At 44.5% G+C, this 20997-nt stretch overlaps 1 protein-coding gene across 1 annotated transcript in view; it reads left to right on the top strand.

Moving 5' to 3' along the window:
• Positions 1-20997, top strand: part of klhl29 (kelch like family member 29) — a 124435-nt gene that overhangs the window by 69602 nt on the left and 33836 nt on the right. Inside the window, 4 exon segments of the mRNA XM_019856472.1 lie at positions 4652-4790; positions 8899-9095; positions 11550-11662; positions 12280-12426. Coding sequence (XP_019712031.1) covers positions 4652-4790; positions 8899-9095; positions 11550-11662; positions 12280-12426 — 596 coding nt within the window.

Here is a 20997-nt window from a genome sequence, read left to right on the forward strand (position 1 = left end):
TGACTTGATTTATTGCATGGGGGGGGGGGGTTTGTTTTGGTGTGTGCGCGGTTTTTCCTCCTGCTTTAAATAATTTGATGTTTTGGCAGTGATGTCCCATTTTTCATTCCTGTGGTGCAACATCATAACAAACAACAAACAAAAAATATATATATATATTTTTTTTTATGTGTTCCTGTAGCCTTCAACACTCCAATTATGCTAATATGTCACCTACGGCCCCCTTCTCCCTTTCGGTTGGGCTAACATTAAAGCCACACCCCCTCTTGGGGTCCTTGACACACTTTCTTTCCCTTCGAGCTTGTCCTCGGATTTGCCCTTCCTTACGTCTGACCTCTGGACCGCCGGGGTCCAGGTCCCCTTTAAAGAGCCCCTACGTCGTACTTGGGCTGGGGGGGGGGGAGCCCCCTTTGCAACCATCGACCACCCCACCCCTCACCTACGCGCCCGTGACGAGTAGCTTCTTAACTCGGCACTCTCGGCTGTAAAGAGGATGTAAAAATAAGATTTGAAAGCGACGGCGTCTTTGCGGACTATTCTCCCAGGCGGCGAGAGCAAAGTTGTTGACGATCCGAGCGGATTTCCTGCGGAATGAATGCGGCTGATTGGGAAGAGGATTGTTTTGAAGCCATCTGACTTTGTCACGTGGCCACGCGATGAAACAAGGACACCGACCGACGGCTTTGATCCTCGCTTGTTTTCGATACGCAGGCAACCAAAAACATTTGCAAGCCTTTGATTATTTTTTTGTTTGTTTGTTTGAAAATTATATATGGAATATTGCCTTTTATTCTATAGAATTACAGCTAAAAAAATGTCTCAACATTTTTACACTTAAAGTTGGATTGATTCTTTTTTGTTTATTCAGCATTAGAAAATTAGGTCAATGTTAGATCGTTTATTTTTTGCATGTAAAATTAGGGAGTAATTTTACCGAATACAAAATAAAATACGATCTTTAAAAACAAACATTTTTTTTTCACATTAAATTCTCAAGTGTGTATTTGGAATATTAAAAACAAAATAAAATGTTAATACCTGAGAAATGAATTTTCTCAAATGTCTTGAAATGTTAAATATATTGTTGCGCATCCGATGCATTTTTTTAGTATTGGAATTTGTGACAAATGCATTTATTTGTCATTAGATTTGAACGTGTAAAATTAGTAAATCAATAACAAGAATACAACTTGTAATTATTTCTGAAATTTACCATAGAATGACCCAGTTTCGCGTGCTTTGTTTTGCCTATATACTTAAAGTATGAAATAAATGATTTACCGATAATTTACCAAGTAAACTGCATTTTTTGCGATGAAAAATCCGCTTTATACGCTTGAGTCTCTTGTTTCAAAAGCAGAACATGCGGTGTAAATGCTTTTAATACATTGATTTGATTCCATTTTTAATGTGCGCCATAAAACATGCTCCTGTCGGTTTACGCTCGGAATAAAAACATTTTAGTGGACTTCTATATTGAATTATTGATCGACTCGTGGTGCTGGTTTGTTTTCCGGCCAATTAAGCAAGCAGCGTTTTACTATTGAATCTTTAAAAGAGGACAAAACAGGGTCAGAAAATATGACTTATTTTTCTTTGTGGGGTTTTTTTTTGTTTGTTTTGTTTTGGGGTTTTTTTTCAACTTTTTTGTTGTTGTTTGGTGAAATAGAATACTGTAAGAGCCTCTTAATTCATAGATCATTCAAAATTTTGTGTTTATCCTTTATAGAACAATCACGCTAAAAATATACTCCCAAAAAATAAATAGAAATTGTTTTTGTAGACTTGTTGCTAATATCGGAATAAGGTGAAGGCTTGATGAAAAACCCCTTCCAGGACTTAAACTGTTTTTGTGCTGTATAGGATAATACTGTGAAAAATACATTCCAAATAAAAATATCAAAATAATTTTCACCAACTCTGGCAAAAATTTGACCGGGAAAAAAATAGCTTTAAATCCTTAATAATCAAAGAATAATTTACAGTATTGGATGCATTGAAGATTAATAATACAAAAATATGACATTTTTAAAAGAAAATCCGATTTTTTTTTTCCAGACAATTCCTAATAGTGAAGTAATCTTAACGTCGCCATGTGATCACAAAGCCCACCAAAATTTTGCCTTGACGACAAAATGGCGGAACCCGCCCACCCCCTCTTCTGTCAAACCTGTGCCGAAACTCAAAATGGCTCCGAGATCGGCACCCAATGGCGCGCAACCTTTATGGCTGACCTATCGCGTCTTGCCACGTCATTTTTTTTTTGTTTGGGGGGGTATTGGCGAAGCATCGGCATCCGCTGATAGGTTGGCCCTACCCGAGTACCCCGATTGGACATGGACGGCGTTACTAGGCCAAGAAGCAACCAATCGGGGCTGGCTTGGTCCTGTTTTGAACTCGTCCGCCTGGCGACCGAAAGGCGAGAGCTAGCATAGGTCTTTGTTACTCCACTTGACGTCCCTCAGGGCATCTTTTTCGTATTGAGACGTAGGTTTGGCGTCCCCCCGCACTGAAGAATGGGCTACGCCATTTGTAGTTTCACGGGTCGTTCCAGGGCAAATCCTCCCGCCCGACGACACCCCTTGGAAGCCATGATTAGCTCCTCTATCGGGCCATCAGGTGTGTCCGCATGGCTTCGAGGGAGTCGGCCTTTGTCTGCTCCTCGGACCCCCCTCGAGGGGCTCTATTCACGGCGTAAAGGGGTGTTATGCGCCGTGGATGATTGGATGCGAGAGCCATATCGTTTTTGCAGGAGAGTCCAAACTATTCACTGTCGGGAAGCGCCGACAGTCGTCAGAGAGTCGGCCCGCTGACAAGAGGAGCTGGAGTGGAATGCTTTTGTGTTTCGGGGAGGGATAACGGAGCCCTCAAAGAGATGCAGCTGTGCATCCAGTCGGAAGATTTCGAGAACCCTCCTTATTATATCCCACCATTTTCCTTAGGAGTAGAAGGCTACATGTATTTTTATTTGGATGAAATATTCAGTAGGCGTCCAAAATGTCTCGAGTGCCCGCCAGCAACACATTAAGTTCGAAACAGGTTGCGGTCTTTTTCCCCCCCCCCCCCAATTCAAACTGTTACGTTTTTGGACTTGTACGTATCATTAATTCCATAAAGTGGAAAAAAAAAATACTGCTGTTGCACTTAAAATCCAGACGCCAATTCTCCTATTGCAGAATTTACTGCGAGCAGTTTTTTTTTTCTCTCTGTTTGAAATAGATTTTTGTCATGCTTACACAGAAGATCAACTCTGCTATGACAAGTGGTTTCCATCTTTTTGGAAATTTTCCCCCCCCCCCCAAAAAAAAAAAAAAAAAAAAAAAAAATCTTATTAAAAATTTATTGTATAATCCCAGCCGAAACATATATTTAAATAAAAAATATGTATACTGTAATAATAGTAATTATTTTAATACATGAAACGAGCACTTCAGACACCTCTAAAATTCACCATAACAAATAAACTAACTGGGAGGGGGGGTGCGGAACAATGCCTGAAGTACAGGACCTATTGTACTGTCCAAAATGCTCTTCCCATTTAATAATTTGACATTTGTGCTATTTACGTCAAGTTCCGAGTGCAAATGACGCCGTTTGAAACGTCACGGTCATTTTGACGGGTCGACTTGGTAAAACCGCGGTCGTTTCTAGTCCATTTTTGAATCCCAGGCTTCCTAAATTTGAACCGATTAATTTCTTTTTGAACGCGTGTCCTGTTTAAACTCTCCCGCCGGTTGCACGACTTGTCCTTGGCGCATTGCAAACTCCACTGTTGACCAAATGTCGCTCTTGTCGAATGAATCGTCCCTCGCAGCCGGCACTGGCGATGAGAAGCTTTAACGGCGCAAAGAAGTGCGTCCGTAATCATTATCGCCCATGTTATGGCTTGTGTTTGTTCACAAAGTGGCCTTCTGGATTGGGGAGAAAAAAAAAAAGCATGAAAAAAAACCCCCCCCCCACTTCACCGCACCTCCCGCCGACTTTCCCTCGCAGCATCCCCCCTGATGGCGCCTCATTAAGACGCCAGGAAGACAAGCAGCTCCAAGCCGACGCCGCAGTTGGTCCGACGAGGCGCTACGATCCCAAATTTGCATCGTTTTGCTCCAAGCGTGACTCTTTCCCAATTCGGTGGTCGTCATTCCGTTGCGGGGTGCAGATAATTCCAGTTGAGGAAAAGCAGATCGCCTCATTGGAAAATGCACTTTTTTTTTCCTTGTAGTAGGACTCAAAATAAATATAGAATAGTGCTAACATACTTTTCCCCCCCCTCATAAATTTCAAGGGTCACCTTGTTCATTTTGATCATCCAAGTACTCGTTAGCTCAGAATTTAGTGGTAATTTGTACAAAAAGTAATAAAGCTTAATTTTCTTTCAATGAGACATCGTTATGAGAACAAAATGCCACAATTCTCAGTGAATGATTTTTTTCTTTTCGCAATCACATCAGAGATGTTCCATAATGACATTTTGATTCCAAATTTTGCCGCACATGGTTTTGCTCAATGTTTCTTCCCCTGTAAATGCTGTTGATTCTCACGTCCGTCCTGAAAAATCAAACGAGACAACTTCCAAAGCTAAAATGTCGCTGTCTGTTTTTCTTCTCCTTTTTTTTTCTACTTCTCCTCCTTCTTTGCCCCTCCCCCCCCACAGAGATGTTGAAGGAGCTCAACCAGCAGCGGCGAGCGAAAGAGTTTACAGACCTGAAAATAATTGTTGAAGGCAAAGAGTTTGAAGTCCACCAAAATGTTCTAGCTTCCTGCAGCTTGTATTTCAAGGACCTGGTCAAAAGGTTTGCCTTTTCCTGACAGCACTCCTCCTCCTTGATCCCACCCGCTTTCTTTTTGTAGGGCACATTTGTGTCGCTTTCCTAACCCCCACTTTGCCACCCAGCCCTCTTTCTCTTTGTTCTTTCTTTCCATCTTTCTTGCAGGTGCGTCAAGACCTTTTTTTTTTTTTTGGTTCTAGCACAGGGCCAGCAGCCATTCCTTCCTTCTCTCCCCCCCACACACCCCCCTCACTCCCACACTCAAATGAATGTATCCGAATCTGGAGATAAAGGTCAACAATTCATCTCTTGCAACCACCCCCCCCCGCACCCCCTCACCACCCATTTTTAACCACATTTCCCATTTGACGAGCAGCGCCAATGTTTCACGATCGAGCGATGTTTTTAAGGGTCGTAAATGAGATGACCGTATTGCTGGGGAAAAAAAAAATGTTGCTTCGTGTTCCCTTTGTGGGAACACAAACAGCAGATTGAAGGCGAGCGGAGTCGAGTTATTGCATTCGTGTGTATGATGATCAAGCTCTGACTGAGTGGAGTTCAGTTATTTGAGTTTTGTATTTGATGGCGGTCATCAAACTTTCGCAGCCGACACGCGATGGCAAAAATTCTCGCCGTTTGTAAGCAAACATGACAAAATCTCGACCAGGAGTTTGTCTTTCAAGCAGCTATGGAAGTAGCCCATAGTGACTATAAAATACCGTCTTCAGAGCAAAATACTTTTTTTGGGGAATGGATTCTTGACTTTTTTTTTTTTTTTTGTGGGTCTGTCTAGGTTCACCAAACTCTGATAAATGAAACTGGCTTTGGGGATGAATGTTCAAACGCAACTTATTTGGGTTTTGTGTTTTAGAGTAACACATCAAACTTCACTGCCATGCTCCACGCGCAATACTTATTATTTTTTTTTTGCAATTCAGCATTGCTCATTTTTAGGGTGACATCATTTGGTTTGTTTTTAACAATAAAATCTAGCCTTATTTTTAGTTAACTTTTTTTTCACTTTTTGTACGAGTTCCAACTAATTTTTGAAATATGTTGCTTCATAATAGCAGCCCCCCCCCCCCAAAAAAAGACCCTTCCTCTTAAAAGGCCGGTGCGCCGAGCAGGGTGACAGATCACGGCCTGTAATTCCATTTCAGCCATCCGCATTTTCCAATAAGTGTGCTCGCTTAGCATTTAATTGATGGCATCCGTCCACATTTTCTGGATCGCTACGACCACGCGGTGCAAAAAATCTCCGAGCCGGTCTGACACGTTCGTCCTCTCTAGCTGTGTGAAACCGACTGCTCGACCCACCCCGGGGGGAGGACGGGACTCTGTCCAATTCCCCTCAGGTTTCTATGTCATAGTCTTTGTTCTAGTTGATCGCAGTAGCGAGGCAAGTCTTCACCCTTTTATTTGGACTGCCGTTTGTGTCACCTCTTCACTGAGTTTCGTATTAAAGACAATTTTTTTTTTTTTTTTTTTTTTTGCAGGCAGAATGTCACAGTGGTTTCCACAAAGTAACTTTTTTGGGGGGGAAAAGACGTTTAGGATATGGTGAAATACGCAAGTCTCATAAGTTGGTTTTGAAAATTCAGCTCCATTGTGAGTGGGGCCACAAATAAAAAGCCTCAAGAAGCCATTCCTGAAAAGACGCAGGGAGTCGACCATTTTGGTTAGGCTCATTTCCGCCATTATTAGGGGTCGTTCTAATAAGTTGCGTTTGAAAATTCTGACCTCCGCAGCCACTTTAAGTTTCACATGACATTGGGTAGGCATATTTAACATGAGTACACCTACGAAAAAAAAAAGTCTCAAAAAGACAGAGGAAGGGTGCCATTTTGTTTGGAAATGTGTCATTTTGCCCACTCCAAAGGGCCCTTCACAGGCATACTCCACATGGAAAAAAAACTGCTATCCAAGTCAAATCACGAATCTGAAGACAAGATGTACAAATGCTCAACTGCCTGAATTGTACGTTTTCATCATTGTGTGTGCACTGCGCTTGGCCTCCATTCTCCTCCCCCTTCTCGGAAAAGTAGCAATTTCTTCACAAACAGATTCCGCCACCCGGGTGTAGCTCATCTCCCTTTTTTCAGACGATCCCTAATTTATTTCCGTGGCCGCTCGAGCCGTTTTCTGCTGACCAGCCTGATGTTTTTTTTGTTTTTTTTTAATGTTTTGTTTGTTTTTTGTTTTGTTTTAATAGCTCTTCCTTCCCATCCTCCCGCCACCATTTTGACCCTCCCCTCTTCCTCCCTTTCTTTCTTCCCACCTGCCCGTCTGCCCTCCGCTCCCCCCTCCCTGCAGGCAGGCCTTTGTGCGGGATAAAGGTCAATAACGCTATGTGGCTTTTTTTGCTTTGCAGGAGGACAAAACATTAAACAAAATAAGAACAATAATCATATGGTAAATTTTATTTATTTTTTTTAAACTTTGGGTGTTTTCAGCTATGCGGAGATAATTAAATGACTTTTCAGTTTTATTTTGGGATGTCCTTCTCACCTCACCTCCTCCCTCACTGGGTGTGCTTCAAATGACGACTAATGTCTTTGAGTTCATACACGACAGGATATCACTGCAGGTGTGATGGTGGTGGGCTTTTTTTGGCTGGGGAGGGGGGTGACAGTTGTTTGGTCTTATCTCCTATTGAAAAGTCATGGAACAACACAAACCCTCCCAGTTAAGGATGGCTGCTGGCTCCCTGTGGAAGAACCGTCTCACCCCTGCCTCACCCTTTTTTCCCTCTCTCTCTTTTTTTTTTTTTTGATGTCCTTCCCTCTTCCCACCATGCTGTCATCTCATCCTGTTTGTTTGATGTCCAGTTTTGGTCTGACAAGCATTCGTTATAACTGCTGTTAAAAAAAGGGAAAAAAAAGTGCAGTAACTTAGCTGTTTCCCCAAATTTTATGATTTCAACATTAATTCCTTTTTTTTAAAAAATTATGAATAATTAAGGAAAAAATATTTTTCATGAGCTAATTTGAGAATTCATCATAATTATATAAATGATATGCACTGAAATAAGTTTAAAATGTGTTTTATAGTAAAAAAAATAAATGGGAAACATTTTGACCAATTACTCGAAATGTCAAAAATATTTTGAGTAATTGTTTTATTGTAATTCTAAATTTAAAAAAAATGTAGCATTTTAGCATGTTACACATTTCACATACACTTTTTTTTTCACCACTCCTTGAACTCCTTTCTCCAGGCATTGTTTGTGCATCACAGTAATGTCTACCTCTGTAATTTGTTTTTCTTGAAGGGAGGTGTTTTTTTTTTTTTTCCCTATGGTGTTTATTCACGTGGACAAAACAACCGGCCATTAATTGGAGCGTGGCATCTATTTGGCAGCAGGTTTCCATGGAAATGTAGTGAATAAATCTTTTACATAGAAGAGTCGTTTTCCAACCTTTTCCACCAATTAACACCTAAAAAAATAATAATAATAGTACTCGTAAAATACTTTGAAGATCACCGATATAGAATCTGCGACGATTATGGAGATTTTTGCGTCCTAGTCCGAAGCTGGGCAATTTCCCAATTTTGCTGATCACAGCATCAATGCTGTGCGCGTCTGTTTTTCTAATTCAGCAAAGTGGCTCCAGCAGCAACAAAAAAGAAAAAAAAAAATCTTGATTGACGCACGGAAAGGACCTCCATCCATCTTAATGCCGACCACTTTTCATATGTCCGTGGCCGCAGGGAGGGGAGTTAAAGTGGTTGCAGGTGGGAGGGGGGGCGTTCCATTTATTTTGCCCTTGAGTGGATTATTGTTTCACGTGGGACATTAAACATGGGTGTTGTAGTGTTACTAAACGCCCTAATATCTCCCCTGCGGGCATCCGCCGCCGCGTGGACAAATCGCCGTCATCCGAGCCCGGCCTGAGTAGAGCATACTCTGTTCCTCGCGCCTCTCAGCCTTGGGGGAGGTATCGTATAATCGTTTTATATAGAGGTAATCTCCCGCATATTCGCAGTTCACTAGTTGCAATTTTCAGATAAATAGAAATCCGCTAAAATCTTCTCCCTATGTCTCACACACATTCCCTCCTATCGCCCCGGGGTAGCTCGCCCTCTGAAACCCAATTCCTCTCTTTGTCTGTGTCCCGATTGGTCGCACCAGGTCGTTGGGGGAGACGCGCAATGGCGAGATGCTGAAGCTGAGCATGAGCAACATCGGCGCCGAAGTTCTGGAGCAGCTGCTGGAGTTTGTCTACACGGGCTCGCTGGTCATCGATTCGGCCAACGCCAAGACGCTCTTGGAAGCCGCCAATAAGTTCCAGTTCAACACCTTCTGCAAAGTTTGCGTCTCTTTCCTAGGTGGGTGCGCATGAGGTGGAAGTGTCGACTAAAACTTTTGTCTGTAAGGCTTGGTGGCTCATTGCTTTGGTAAGTGTTGGAAAGGAGCCAGAGAAAAAGCAGAGCCTGGCAGCAAATTAGAATGATTCGCCATAAAATACAAAATTCAACTCAGTAAATTGAGTTTGAAAATGCAGCCCCTAAAACCAGTTTCACCGAGCTGCATGAAATTTGGTAGGCGTGTCCAATATGTGCAGACCGACAAAAAAAAAGTCTTGAAAATCCATGCCCAAATTGGCACAAGTCAGAGATTTGGGTTTCAAAGCATCCATTTTCAGCTCGTTTTAGCTACCATACATCCAGGCAGTGCATAAAAAATAAAAAATAAAAACTCATAAGTTTTCAGCTTTCTTTTTGGACGTAGCATTTTGTAAATGTAATTCTAAAATTCCAAACTAATAAATTGAGCTTGGAAATTCAGCCTCCAAGGTCAGTTTCACTTACCAACATTAAATTTGGTAAGCATGTTGTCAATCATACATTGGCCCACAAAAAAAAATTTCTAAAATCCATGCTTGGAAAGACTCGGTAAGTCAGCCATTTTGGTTTCAAAGCAGCCATTTCATCTTTATTTTAGGTACTTCTGGGGGACATTCAATGGTAGTATTGTCCGGGGGATTTTGTCAAGTTGCTACCAAATTTGAACTACAACTAATACTTTTATGGCCGAGCAGCCTTCAGACAAAACACCTCAAGATTTTGTCTGTGTGCTACCAAATTTAAACTTACAAATACGAGATGCTACATTTCCAGAATCTTGTCTTTTCATTATTGTGGGGCAGCAGGGCATGGCGGCAACGTTTAATGATTCACCTTAAAACACGCAACTCTGAAAAGTTGCGTTTAAAAGTTCTGCCTCCAAAGTCAGTGTCACCTAGTCACATGAAATTTGATCGGCGGCGTCGACCACAAGGTGGTGTGACACCTAAAGTTTGGAAATGCCTTTCTTGGGGGACGATAAAAAAAAATAAATTAAAAAAAAGAGCCTCAAATGTCAGTATTTGCATTCCATCTCAGGAGTTGTTTGAGGTATAGCGAACATGAGGGAAGCGTATGTTGACAAAAAGGTCAGAGGCGGGCGAGCGGAGAAAAGAAAACAGCACAAACGGCGCCTATTGATTTGTTTTTCTCTATTTGGGCCACACAACACAACAAAGAAAAAAGCAAACATGGAAGCCATTTGTCGACTTCATTTCCTCCGAGACGTCAATTCATTCCGCCTCGACAAGATTTGTGACATTTTAGCACATTAGAGTGGGGGCTGGGACGGTTGTGTTCAGGTACAAGCGTTTGTCCTTGAGAGAGGCGGAAGAGTGTGTCAAATGTGAGCGCCGTCTTGTCTCGTCGACCTACTTTTGCTTTTCTTTGAAATTAATTCACACCGCACGACAGCTACTTGCAGGAAAACATTTGTTCGCATCAAAATCTCGAAAGCGGTTCAGTGCCATTTGTGAACAGGTAGTAGTGTGCATGCCAGGCCACTAGTTGGCAGTCTAAGTCTACAGTTCAAGACGGGGGAGCGAGTTTTCCGTCGAATTCAGTCGCAAAAAACAGTTTGGCTGAAGTGAGCTTTTCAGGGTCATTTTTGGCCTTGACAAATATTATGTTTGACAATTAGTAGACCAATAGGGAAACGATTTTTCGTTTTTGCGTGTGGGGCCCGACAGTCACTCCAATGGCTGAGCATGATCAATTCATGAACACCAGCGCATTTACTCTCTTGTGGACACAGCCGTTTCGGTGTGGAATCATTCGTCCGTCGCCTTGTGTTTTGGCTTTGCCTCTGTTGATCGCTATTTGTTTTCGGGCAAGCCGCATTTGCCCATCAAAAGAAAAAAAAAAAAAAGGCCTGGCATGGGTCCCTCTTGAGGACGATTATTTAATCAGCCAGTTGATCAGTGCGTCTGATGGCATGTTGATTGCACAAGTTGCCTCCTCTCTTTGGATTGTTTACGTCAAAAACAAACTTCTCGAAAGATCAGAGGGGTCCGCGAGCCCTCCCCCTGCTGGTCATTTTAAGATCTACCTCTCTAATGTTCCCCGGCTAATTCCTAATCCTCCTCCCTGCGATCGATTCCCGCCCTGTTTGTTTGTCCCGGGAGGCGTTTGGAGTTATTAGACGTGTCGAGGTAGCTAGAAAGCAGATAAGCTGTGACACAATCCTTCGACATCATCTTCGACGTGTGCCATCTCGCTATCGACCTCATCGGTCTGTCTGTGTTCTCCCCTCGTGGGTCTTCTGACTTGACCTTCATCTTATTTCTCGTCTTCTTTTTCACGATCTGGTCGATGACCCGATTTTCCGTTGGGTTTTGTTTTGCATCATATAAGCGTCAATGAGTCACATTTTGTTGTTGTTGAGCTCGAATAGTTTCATGAATGCACTTTGAAATTCTTCTTCATCGTGGGCTGCAGAGAAACAGCTGACGGCGGCAAACTGCCTGGGAGTGCTGGCAATGGCCGAGGCGATGACTTGCACAGAGCTGCACAACATGGCCAAAGCCTTTGCGCTGCAGAACTTCCCAGAGGTAGGAACAGGAACCACACCATCATTTTGTTCTATTATTTGACGCAAGTTGTTCGAGGCAGAATATGGACTCCGCATCCTCAACCCCCAAGCCTGATGTTCTTTAGGTTTTAATTCAGGTTTTTCATTTTCATTTGCAAGAACTAATGTTCTGTACCAGGTGCAGACCTTTTGAGTCAAATGAATTCTATTGAGTCAAGAAAGCTTTTTTTTTTTTTTTTTTTTTTTTAAACTATTTCCTGTTTGGCTGCTTGGTCATGCAAAATGATCGTATACCGTTTTATGTTGGCACGGCAGTTTTTCTGTGAAAGGGGTGGGGGGGGGGTCTGATATACTCCTCCTTGGGTTAGATATTTATTGGAAAATGCAGTCAGACAGAACAAGGTTTGAGATGGGGCAGACAGAGGAAAAAAAAAAAAGAACGGCAGTGGTATAAACGGGTATATGACTCTAAAACGTTACATAGGTGTTGGCTGTTTTATCTGTTTTAGGTAGACTGAGAAGGTAGTGCCGCAATAAATCGCAAATAATCCAAAGTCAGTTTGCAGATTGAGTCACAGTGTCATGAGGGCAAGAGGCATCCAAAAACAAAAATCCACTTCTGTGTCCGATGATCAGGTGGCGGGACAGGAGGAGATCCTGAGCGTGTCCAAGGAGGACCTGGTGGCCTACCTGTCCAACGATAGCCTCAACACCAAAGCCGAGGAATTGGTGTACGAGACGGTAATCAAATGGATCAAACGCGACTCCGCCTCCAGAGTTCAGGTAAGGAAAGATGAAGAAATACAGCTGTCCCACTTCTGGAAATGTTTCCTCCTCTAAATGTGATCTCGGTTTCTCATGAGAAAGCTAAGGGCAAACGCACAGCTGCTACCCTTGTTTATAGGTTTTTGTCCGCGAGGTGTCAGACCATTGTCGGAGTCAGTTCATCACAGTCAAAAGGTTCCATCCTCAAGATGGATATCGACAGCAGGCGAGAGCAGGTCAAAATTGTCACGTCACGCCGAATCGATGAGAAAGCCTTTAAGGTCGGAGTGTCGTCTCCGGCCCGGGTCGGCGCGAAAGCAGAGAGAGCACGGTTGCAACCTCGGGGCCGTGAGATTTTTATTGATTGCGGAGGCGAGCGCCGCGAATACAAAGCCGCTGATTTTTACGGCCTAGTTAAAAATGGAAGCGAGATTAGCAGATGAATTGCTGGCCGTCCTTCATCCCAAGAGTCATCCGTCCTGAGCGATGCCTACTTGGCGGAGCGCGCCGGCCCGCATTATCCGCATCAGACGTCCAAAATCAATGTTACCCTGTTGGCACCTATAATCATTATACCTGATTTTGCATTTGTCGTTTCGTCTTAGTTATTTTATGATGTAGTTCGACCTGTTTTTTTTTAATTGTTCAAAAAAAAAATCTGATTCATGAAGAATGATGTTGGATGAATTAGATGGACAGGACTTTACCATACGCATTCTTGGAAGGGGAGGAACACTGCAGCTCGAATGCTGAAAAGTGAAGAAAAAAAAACAGTGTGGAGCAAACATTCTATGGGAGTGTTTTCATTAGTGAATAGGATGATTTGTACTTTTGTACACAAAAGTCCCACAAAATCAATTTTTTCACGGGTCATCCTATTGCATTTTGTGCGTGGGATTCTACCATTAGAATTCAGTGGTTGGCCATTTTTTGCGTCATCCCGTCTATACAGATATAGAATTGCGGATTACGCATCCAAGGCTGTTATCATCGTTGTTCGGGGCCGTCCGCCATTGTTGGACTGTTGTCCGCTGCAAGTCATGTGAGTCCAAAACCTCCAAACCGTTGAGTCCAGCAATCTCACCCTCTAATGGAGAGCGGAATTATTCTGGAGAAGTAGGCTTGAGTGTGGGGGGGGGGGGTACATTTTTCCGCTTGTCTGAACAAGCCATTCACATATTCCTGGGACGTGAGACCCCGGTTCACCTTGCGCTTGAGCCAAGAAGAAGAAGAAGGTTTAGAAGATTGCAAAGATTGGAAAAAAAAAACGGGGGAAACCAATCCGAGCATGACAAGAGGCAACTTGGAATTTGGTACCCTGACCTCCTCGGGTGGGAACCGAAAGCCGCCTCTCGCGGATGGTTCCGTCGTGCCGCATTCATGGTCCACATCCACCAGCGCTTCATCCCGAGGCGGAAAATCACTCCTGTGGAACCTGTGACAACTTTTAATGACATGTCAGGGCACAATGTCGCCGCGCGGCTTTTAAGGCGTCAGCTAGTCGGTGTGTGTGTGTGTGTGTGTGTGTGTGTGTGTGTGTGTGTGTGTGTGTGTGTGTGTGTGTGTGCGCGCGCCTTTGCATTCATCCCGGCATGCGCCCGTTTTGTGTGTTTTAAGCTGCGGGCTGTATAGCGGAAAAGTGGCATATTGAACGCGGCAGGTAAATAATATGCAATTTTCTCTTTCCGCTACCCTGTCAGCTTGCGCCTGATGGCGGCGAGAAACGAGGCATGAACATCGCTTAGAGACGGAAGAGAGCATTAGAGTGTGTATTCCGGTGAAATTGTATGTATTTCACGGTGGTCCTCACTCGACCCCTTCAAAATTCACTCGGTAGCACCCCCTGGAATGTTAAGAGGGGTGGGGGGGGGGGCAATCAACATGGCAGCGGATATCTATCGTGACATTTACATAAAAGCCTCAAAAACCTCCAATTGACCAGGAAGTCACAAGAAGGAGTCATGCCATATCGCCCATGTCAAATTAGTCTGTCAAAGTCAACACAGCATTTAATTCCAAATAATTTGCCCAGATGATCCCAAATCAGAAGCCGGGATCATTAAAAATAGGGGGCTGAGCTATTGAACAAACTCCAGAGCCCCTTTTGACCTGAATCATGACTCTGTTCAAGTTGGATTCATTATCCAAGGTTGACGGCGCTCGCTCTATCAAAAGAAAGTAATGACTGTCGCTTCTTCTCTTCGGTGCAAAAGCAGCCAAAGTGGAGTCGGAACGAGACGACTCAAGCATTTCATTCTCCTCTGAAGGACAATTGTGGCAGATGCGAAGTTCGTCGTCTAACCCCAAAAAAAAAAATACAATTAACCCCACTTAATGGCGCGTGGCGATGAGTCTTTTGTGCTTTTGAACTCCAAAGACAACGGCCAAATTAAAAGCGACGTTGCAGGTAAAATGGGGTCATTTTGATCATTTTAAACAACGGGGAATCCGTTTAAATATGCACTCACACACACAGACACGTGCACACACACGCACACTGCCTCAAAGCACTTTTGTCCTCTGATATTCATTCTGATATAATTTGTTCTGGCATTCAAAAAAAAAACCCAAAGAGAAAAGACGAAGAAAATTACATCAGCTTATTATGAGAGTCCCGCATAAGCACATTAAGTAATACCTTTAACTGTGTTCATTCATTTGGCCCGGGAACCGCAAATGTCGTGGCCGGCCATTGTTACAACCGCTAATGGTCGGGCTGGACCCCCCCCCCCCACCCCCTCCAGCAAACCATGCCATTAAGTGTCCTTTGTAGCCATGTTACAGTCGCTGGCCACTTTCCAAAGAGACGATTAATCATCCTCTTTTGTCACCTGGCCAGATAAGATCCGCCAGAAATGAAATGTCAACGTGAGCCCTAATGGAGGTCCCATTCAGGCTTTTGGCAAAAGACCGGCCTTCAGTAATTGAACGAGTGCGGCACCGATACAAAGGACCGCCGAGTGGAAACGAGGACGAGTGTTCCGCTGTCACCTTTCAAGTCTCCATCATGTGCTGATCAAAGTTTGGCGTGACGCAGTTTTGATCATCAAGCTTTCATGCTCACGGTAGATTAAAAAAAAAAAAGTTTGCCGTAGAGTTTTGTGCGTTTGGATCGGATGCCGGCCAGTGAACTGTGGACCTCTACGGACATCTGTGTGGTCCCAGAGCGTGCTCAGACCTGATGTGTGCAGCCAGATGGACGCGCCCGCTCAACCGTGGCGACTTTATATCCGGAGCAGGTCAAATCCGTACTCGCTTACGCTGGCTGGAGCCTACGATGCGTATTAGCCAGGAAGTTAATACTATGCTACAACTACTACAATCTAAACATTATTTTGACATGATGCCTTTGAATTTGAAAAAATACATACTTGCATTTTACTTGATCTTTCGTTCGACAATGCAAGTGCAACTAATGAAGTGACAATATCTACTCAGACACAGATAACCCGACTTCTAGTTTTTCTTGAGATACGAGCCGTCATTCGGATGATTTTTTTCGCTTTGACTTGGTAGCGCCAACTTGACAGCAGTTTGTCAAATATTGAATATTTCCTCAAAGGCTTCAAGCCACTCCCACTTGTAGTTTACTGTCACACCAAACCGAAAGCAACGCAAATGCCAACAAACAGTGCGAACCCATTGTCATGCTAACGGGTAGCGTCGATAGTAACGCTTTTAAAAACAACCAATGAAACAACACGTGAAGACAGATATATTACTGACAGTCACGGGCATATATTCTTTATCCTCTCTGAGGAGGTGGGGGGGGGCAGCGTATGTATACAGTACATAAATAATAATTTCCATTAAGAGAAATTAGTCTACCGCCATGCATTCACAGGTGTACCTAATATTTGGGGCAGACATCTTATGGGAAGAGACTTGTCCCCTGTCCCCCCCCCCCGCGTGCAACGAGGTCTCTTGCAGCCGAATGTGTTCCTTTTCTTCCGATGAAGTCATGCCGAAACACGTTGCACCTGTCAGTCGCGGCTCAGGGCGACATGTCTCTCCCCCCCGTTCTCCCACTCACCATCAACCAACCCCCTCACTACCTTTCTCGCTCACATCCTCTCCGCCTGACACGCACTCACACACACGCAGTCACGCAGACGCCAGAAAAACACCATTTGTGGCCAAGCGCGAGCATATTTTGCTCACACGTCATGTGTGCTCTCATTGCAGTTGGATGGGTTTGTTTATGAGGCTGCGCGCTCTTTTTACACGGGTGTACGTGTGTTATTATTCACGCGGGCGGGGGCAGAGTTGTCTATTTTTCAAACCGAAGCGGCCGACATGACCCTTGGTGTCATTCGTTTGAATCATTTGCCGTTCCAAAGCGCTAATGGAAATTTCTTTAACTGGAGCGGGCTGCTGTAATATATTTTTCTTCACACAAAATGTCGAAGTCTGTGGTCATGTTTGTTTGTTTGGCCAGTCTTAAGTCGGCTGGTACATTTCGGACCATGGTTTACTTTTTTTTTTACAACCAGTACTCAAATGTTATTTGGTGTTTTTGGTGCTTTGCGAGAGTTTTTCGAGATACAAGCCATTGCTTGGCCGACAAATCCGTTTTTGTCTCGATATGAGCGAAAATGGGACGCCCACCGGCTAGATGGCGCCAGCCAATTTTCACAACATCCGGCCGCCATCGATTCACATTGGTTTCCTTGCAGTGGAAGGCATCCCTCTGGATTGCTTGTGTGTCTTGAGTGCTTATCTGAGCCCATTAGCAACGGGGGAGTTGCATGTCGGGAGTCACGTTGTTCAGGCATATGGTCATCCTGACAGAATGGAAGAAGTGGGGGGGGGGGGGGAATCTAAAAGTAGCTGCCGCAGTTGAAGTCGGCCCTCCCGCGGAGAGCTTCCATATGTTGGGCATGTTAGCACTTGCATGTCGCTCGTCATAATAAATGATGAACAGAAATCGTTAAAATCGCAGCTAGCACACTACCGGTTATTATCGGAAAATTTCCCCCTCATTTGCGAGTGGGGCTTAGGGGGGACGGCACAAGTGCAATTTGATTGGATGCAACTTTGGAAAGAAGCGTTATCGTTGCTAAGCTCGCCTTTGATCAAGTTTGTTACGTCATAACTGTCAGCAGGTTGAGCTGAGACGATGCATTGTTTACAGTATTGAATCAGCCTAAAAATAGCATTTTTTTTCGTCTTGGTTCTGAAAAGGCTTATCTCGGCGTCTGGTCGGCGAAGACGGAGGTGACAGCTCTGGCGATTCGTCTGTCAGGACGACGCTCGCATTTACTCGCGAGCAAGAGAGAGCGATGGCCGCCGAGCTTGACAAAGAGAGAGAGAAATGGAGTTCGTCGCTCCTGCGCTCACGGTTCAGCGGTGGGAATGTCATGAGTGATGTCCCTCGGAGATGTTAGCCTTTGACGACACAGAGGCCGGTTATGAGTACTTACCACACTGAGCTCAGACCGATATATCGCATTAAATCCTGCTTTTGCGTCAAATGGGAAATTTCTATCGTTCGTGCCACGTGAACACCTGCAGCATGGCAATGTTATTACCATCGTAGCGAAGCCTCGCGCCTTATTGTCACTTCATCCATTTTTGAATCCGCGTATCCTCACAAGGGTCGCGGGGGGTGAGGGGGGTGCTGGAGCGTAATTGTCACTTCATTGTTTGTTCATATTGTCGCCCACGCAAATAGTCACTTTTTTAAAATATTTTATCCCCAGCGCTTCACAGCAGTGCTCTTTCTAAATCACCACAAGATGGCACCAAAGCCCCATCTAATAGGAAAGTAGTAAATTGGTGTCTCTATGAAGTTGTTTTCTTGCAGTTTCCAATTCGTTTGACGAGAGAGGCGTGGAACCACAGTCGTGCGCATGAGATTTTGCTGATTGCTTGCGGCCGAGACGAGCATTAGTTTCATTTTGTTCCTCCTTTCTCTCCTGTTTCCCCAGAAATTTTATCTTAGGGAAGTCAAGTCAAGTTGAGCACTGTATCGAGAGCTTGCCGCCGAAGTTGCTTTTTGGAATTCCCAGCGTAGGTTGCCATGGCAACCTCCTCTTCCAGTTTATGGATTCATCCTTTTTGCCGCTCACGTTGTGACAGTTCAAACTTGATCTTGGATTACAGTAATCCCCCCGCTATATTGCGGCCGAGCTGGCGTCTTGCGAGTGTTCCCCTTTGTCCCGTTGTTTGTTTGTCCCCGTTCGATGAACGACTGAAATCGCGTTGACGGCTTTCGTCCGATGCAACGTCTGTGGCAGTCGCTGAGTTCCGCGGTGGAATGACTTTCTGTTGTCTCCCTGCCATACCCCGTTTTGAATCAGCCTCCATCGAGCTTGTAGGGATTAATGTGCAAGAGCCCTATTGATTTTTGTACATCTTTTGCGCTTTCAATGAGGATTACTTACGATCTGTGATAGTGAGAAGTTTCAATTAGAACCCCACCGAGGTGGATTTTTTTTTTTTTTTTTTTTTTTTTTTTGGGGCTGATGCAGATATTTGGCTGAATGAAATTCCGATACTGAATTAATCGGCCAATTAAAAAAAAAAAGAGAGAGAGAGAGAGAGAGAGAGAGAGAGACTTCTTTTTTTGGTCTTGTACTGCTTACAAGAAAAATATGAATTATAGTTACATCGGACTGTATTTGTTTCATAAAGAGAAAAATCGTCATTTTCCTGGTTTTGTTGGGCCGTCTGCTTATAAGAAGTCACATTTTTACAGTTGCAAAAAAAAGAAAAAAAACCCCCACAATCGGAGTTAAAAATAGGAAATAAAAATGCGATACTCGGCACCCTCTCAGTCACGAATCTTATTGATCGCCCCCCCCCTCCCATTATGTACCGCGTGAAGTAAATTGTTGACCTCTTCCGAGCGCTCAAGTCCCAACACAAAGACTTTGCCGCTCAAGAGCCGCAACGAAGTGAAGTGGGCGAGGCCTTTGCCGACATGCTAAGTGCCTCTTTTCTTTCGACTGAGAGCAACAACTGTCTGGGAAAGCCATTCTCCGTTCAGCGCCCGACGAGCAGCTTTATTTGAGTCCGTTTTTTTTTTTTTTAATTGTTCCTCAAGGTCGTATCGATGGTTGGAAAGTCTCACAAGTTAAAATGAAAAAGACAAGTTGCGCTTTAAAGCGTCACTGTGGACAACTCTCAGGTATTTGCGCCGCACAGGCAAAACCCGCATTTCAGCCACCTGTTCTCCGCAATGACACTTGTAGGGCGCCACCTGACTGAACAACGGCTGCAAAAAGCTTTTAATTGAGCTCCGAAGGTCAGCCGCCGAGCGCTTCTTAAATCTGCCAGGTCCTGCCCGTGTTTACCCAGCGCGGCTTGTTTGATAAACTGTTTTGGCAGACGGCGCGCTCCCCCCGTGGGTGACGGTAGCCGACAGTCCCATCTGCGGGGCTCGCTGAGAGGAAATGTCATCAGCAGATGTCCGCCGTGACGGGCACCCTTGCGTTCCCCCCCCCCCCCCTTCCTCCCTCCTCCCTCTTTCGCTTTTCCTCCCTTCAATCTCTGCTCGTTGAGCTTTATTTACGTATTGGCGTATTAGCATAGATTCTGCGCGGAATCAACTTTTTTTTTTTTTCTCTGCAGATTCTTGGAGGGGGGCGGGGGGACTACTCAATGGCCCCTTCGGAGCCAAAACGGTCGTCTTATGATGCATTTGCAGGCCTGCCTTCTTGAGACTTTGTATTTCGACTCACGATAGCTATGCCTACCAAATTTCAATTCGCTAAGTGAAAACGGTCTTCCGGGGCTGAATTTTCAAACTCAACTTATGAGAGAGCAAAGTGGAACTCAGGTGTGGGAGGTGAGATGCCGGCCTTATTATTAACTTCTTTCTTCTGTCTGGCTGGGAGTCTGTTGTTTTGTTTTTTTTTTGTTTTTTTTTTGGCCCCGTGTCCAGCTGGGCCGCGATGCGCCGAGCCGTTTGAGGAAGTTGGGGGCTCGATGCTGTTGTTGTGGTCTTCCGGGGCTGAATTTTCAAACTCAACTTATGAGAGAGCAAAGTGGAACTCAGGTGTGGGAGGTGAGATGCCGGCCTTATTATTAACTTCTTTCTTCTGTCTGGCTGGGAGTCTGTTGTTTTGTTTTTTTTTTGTTTTTTTTTTGGCCCCGTGTCCAGCTGGGCCGCGATGCGCACTTAAACGCAGTCAGACGCATTCTGCAGCTTTAGATGAGGTTGCCTTGGCAACTGTAGCACTGCAAATGTGCAAACATTGAGAGTTGTTTGCGAGCGGTAATTAGTTGTACTTATTTAAATGAGTCATTGTGGTTTCATTTTTCACCATTGTATTGACAAATATTGAATCCGTTTCTTAAAGGTAAAGAAGTCGATGTGTAAAATTCACATCCACGTGTCGGCGATGTCGGTTCCTTTCGTCACGGTTCTTGACGGTCCCTCTTTTTCGCAGCACCTCTCCGATCTGCTGGCGTCGGTGCGACTGCCCTTCATCCACCCGTCCCCTACCTGCTACGTGGTCGACAACGAGGAGCTGATCAAGTCGTCGGAGGCGTGCCGCGACCTCGTCAACGCGACCAAGCGCTACCACATGCTGCCGCACGCGCGCCAGGAGATGCAGACGCCACGCACCAGACCGAGGCTCT

This window comes from Hippocampus comes, unplaced genomic scaffold (assembly GCF_001891065.2).
Source record: "Hippocampus comes isolate QL1 unplaced genomic scaffold, H_comes_QL1_v1.1 scaffold526, whole genome shotgun sequence".
NCBI lineage: Eukaryota > Metazoa > Chordata > Actinopteri > Syngnathiformes > Syngnathidae > Hippocampus > Hippocampus comes.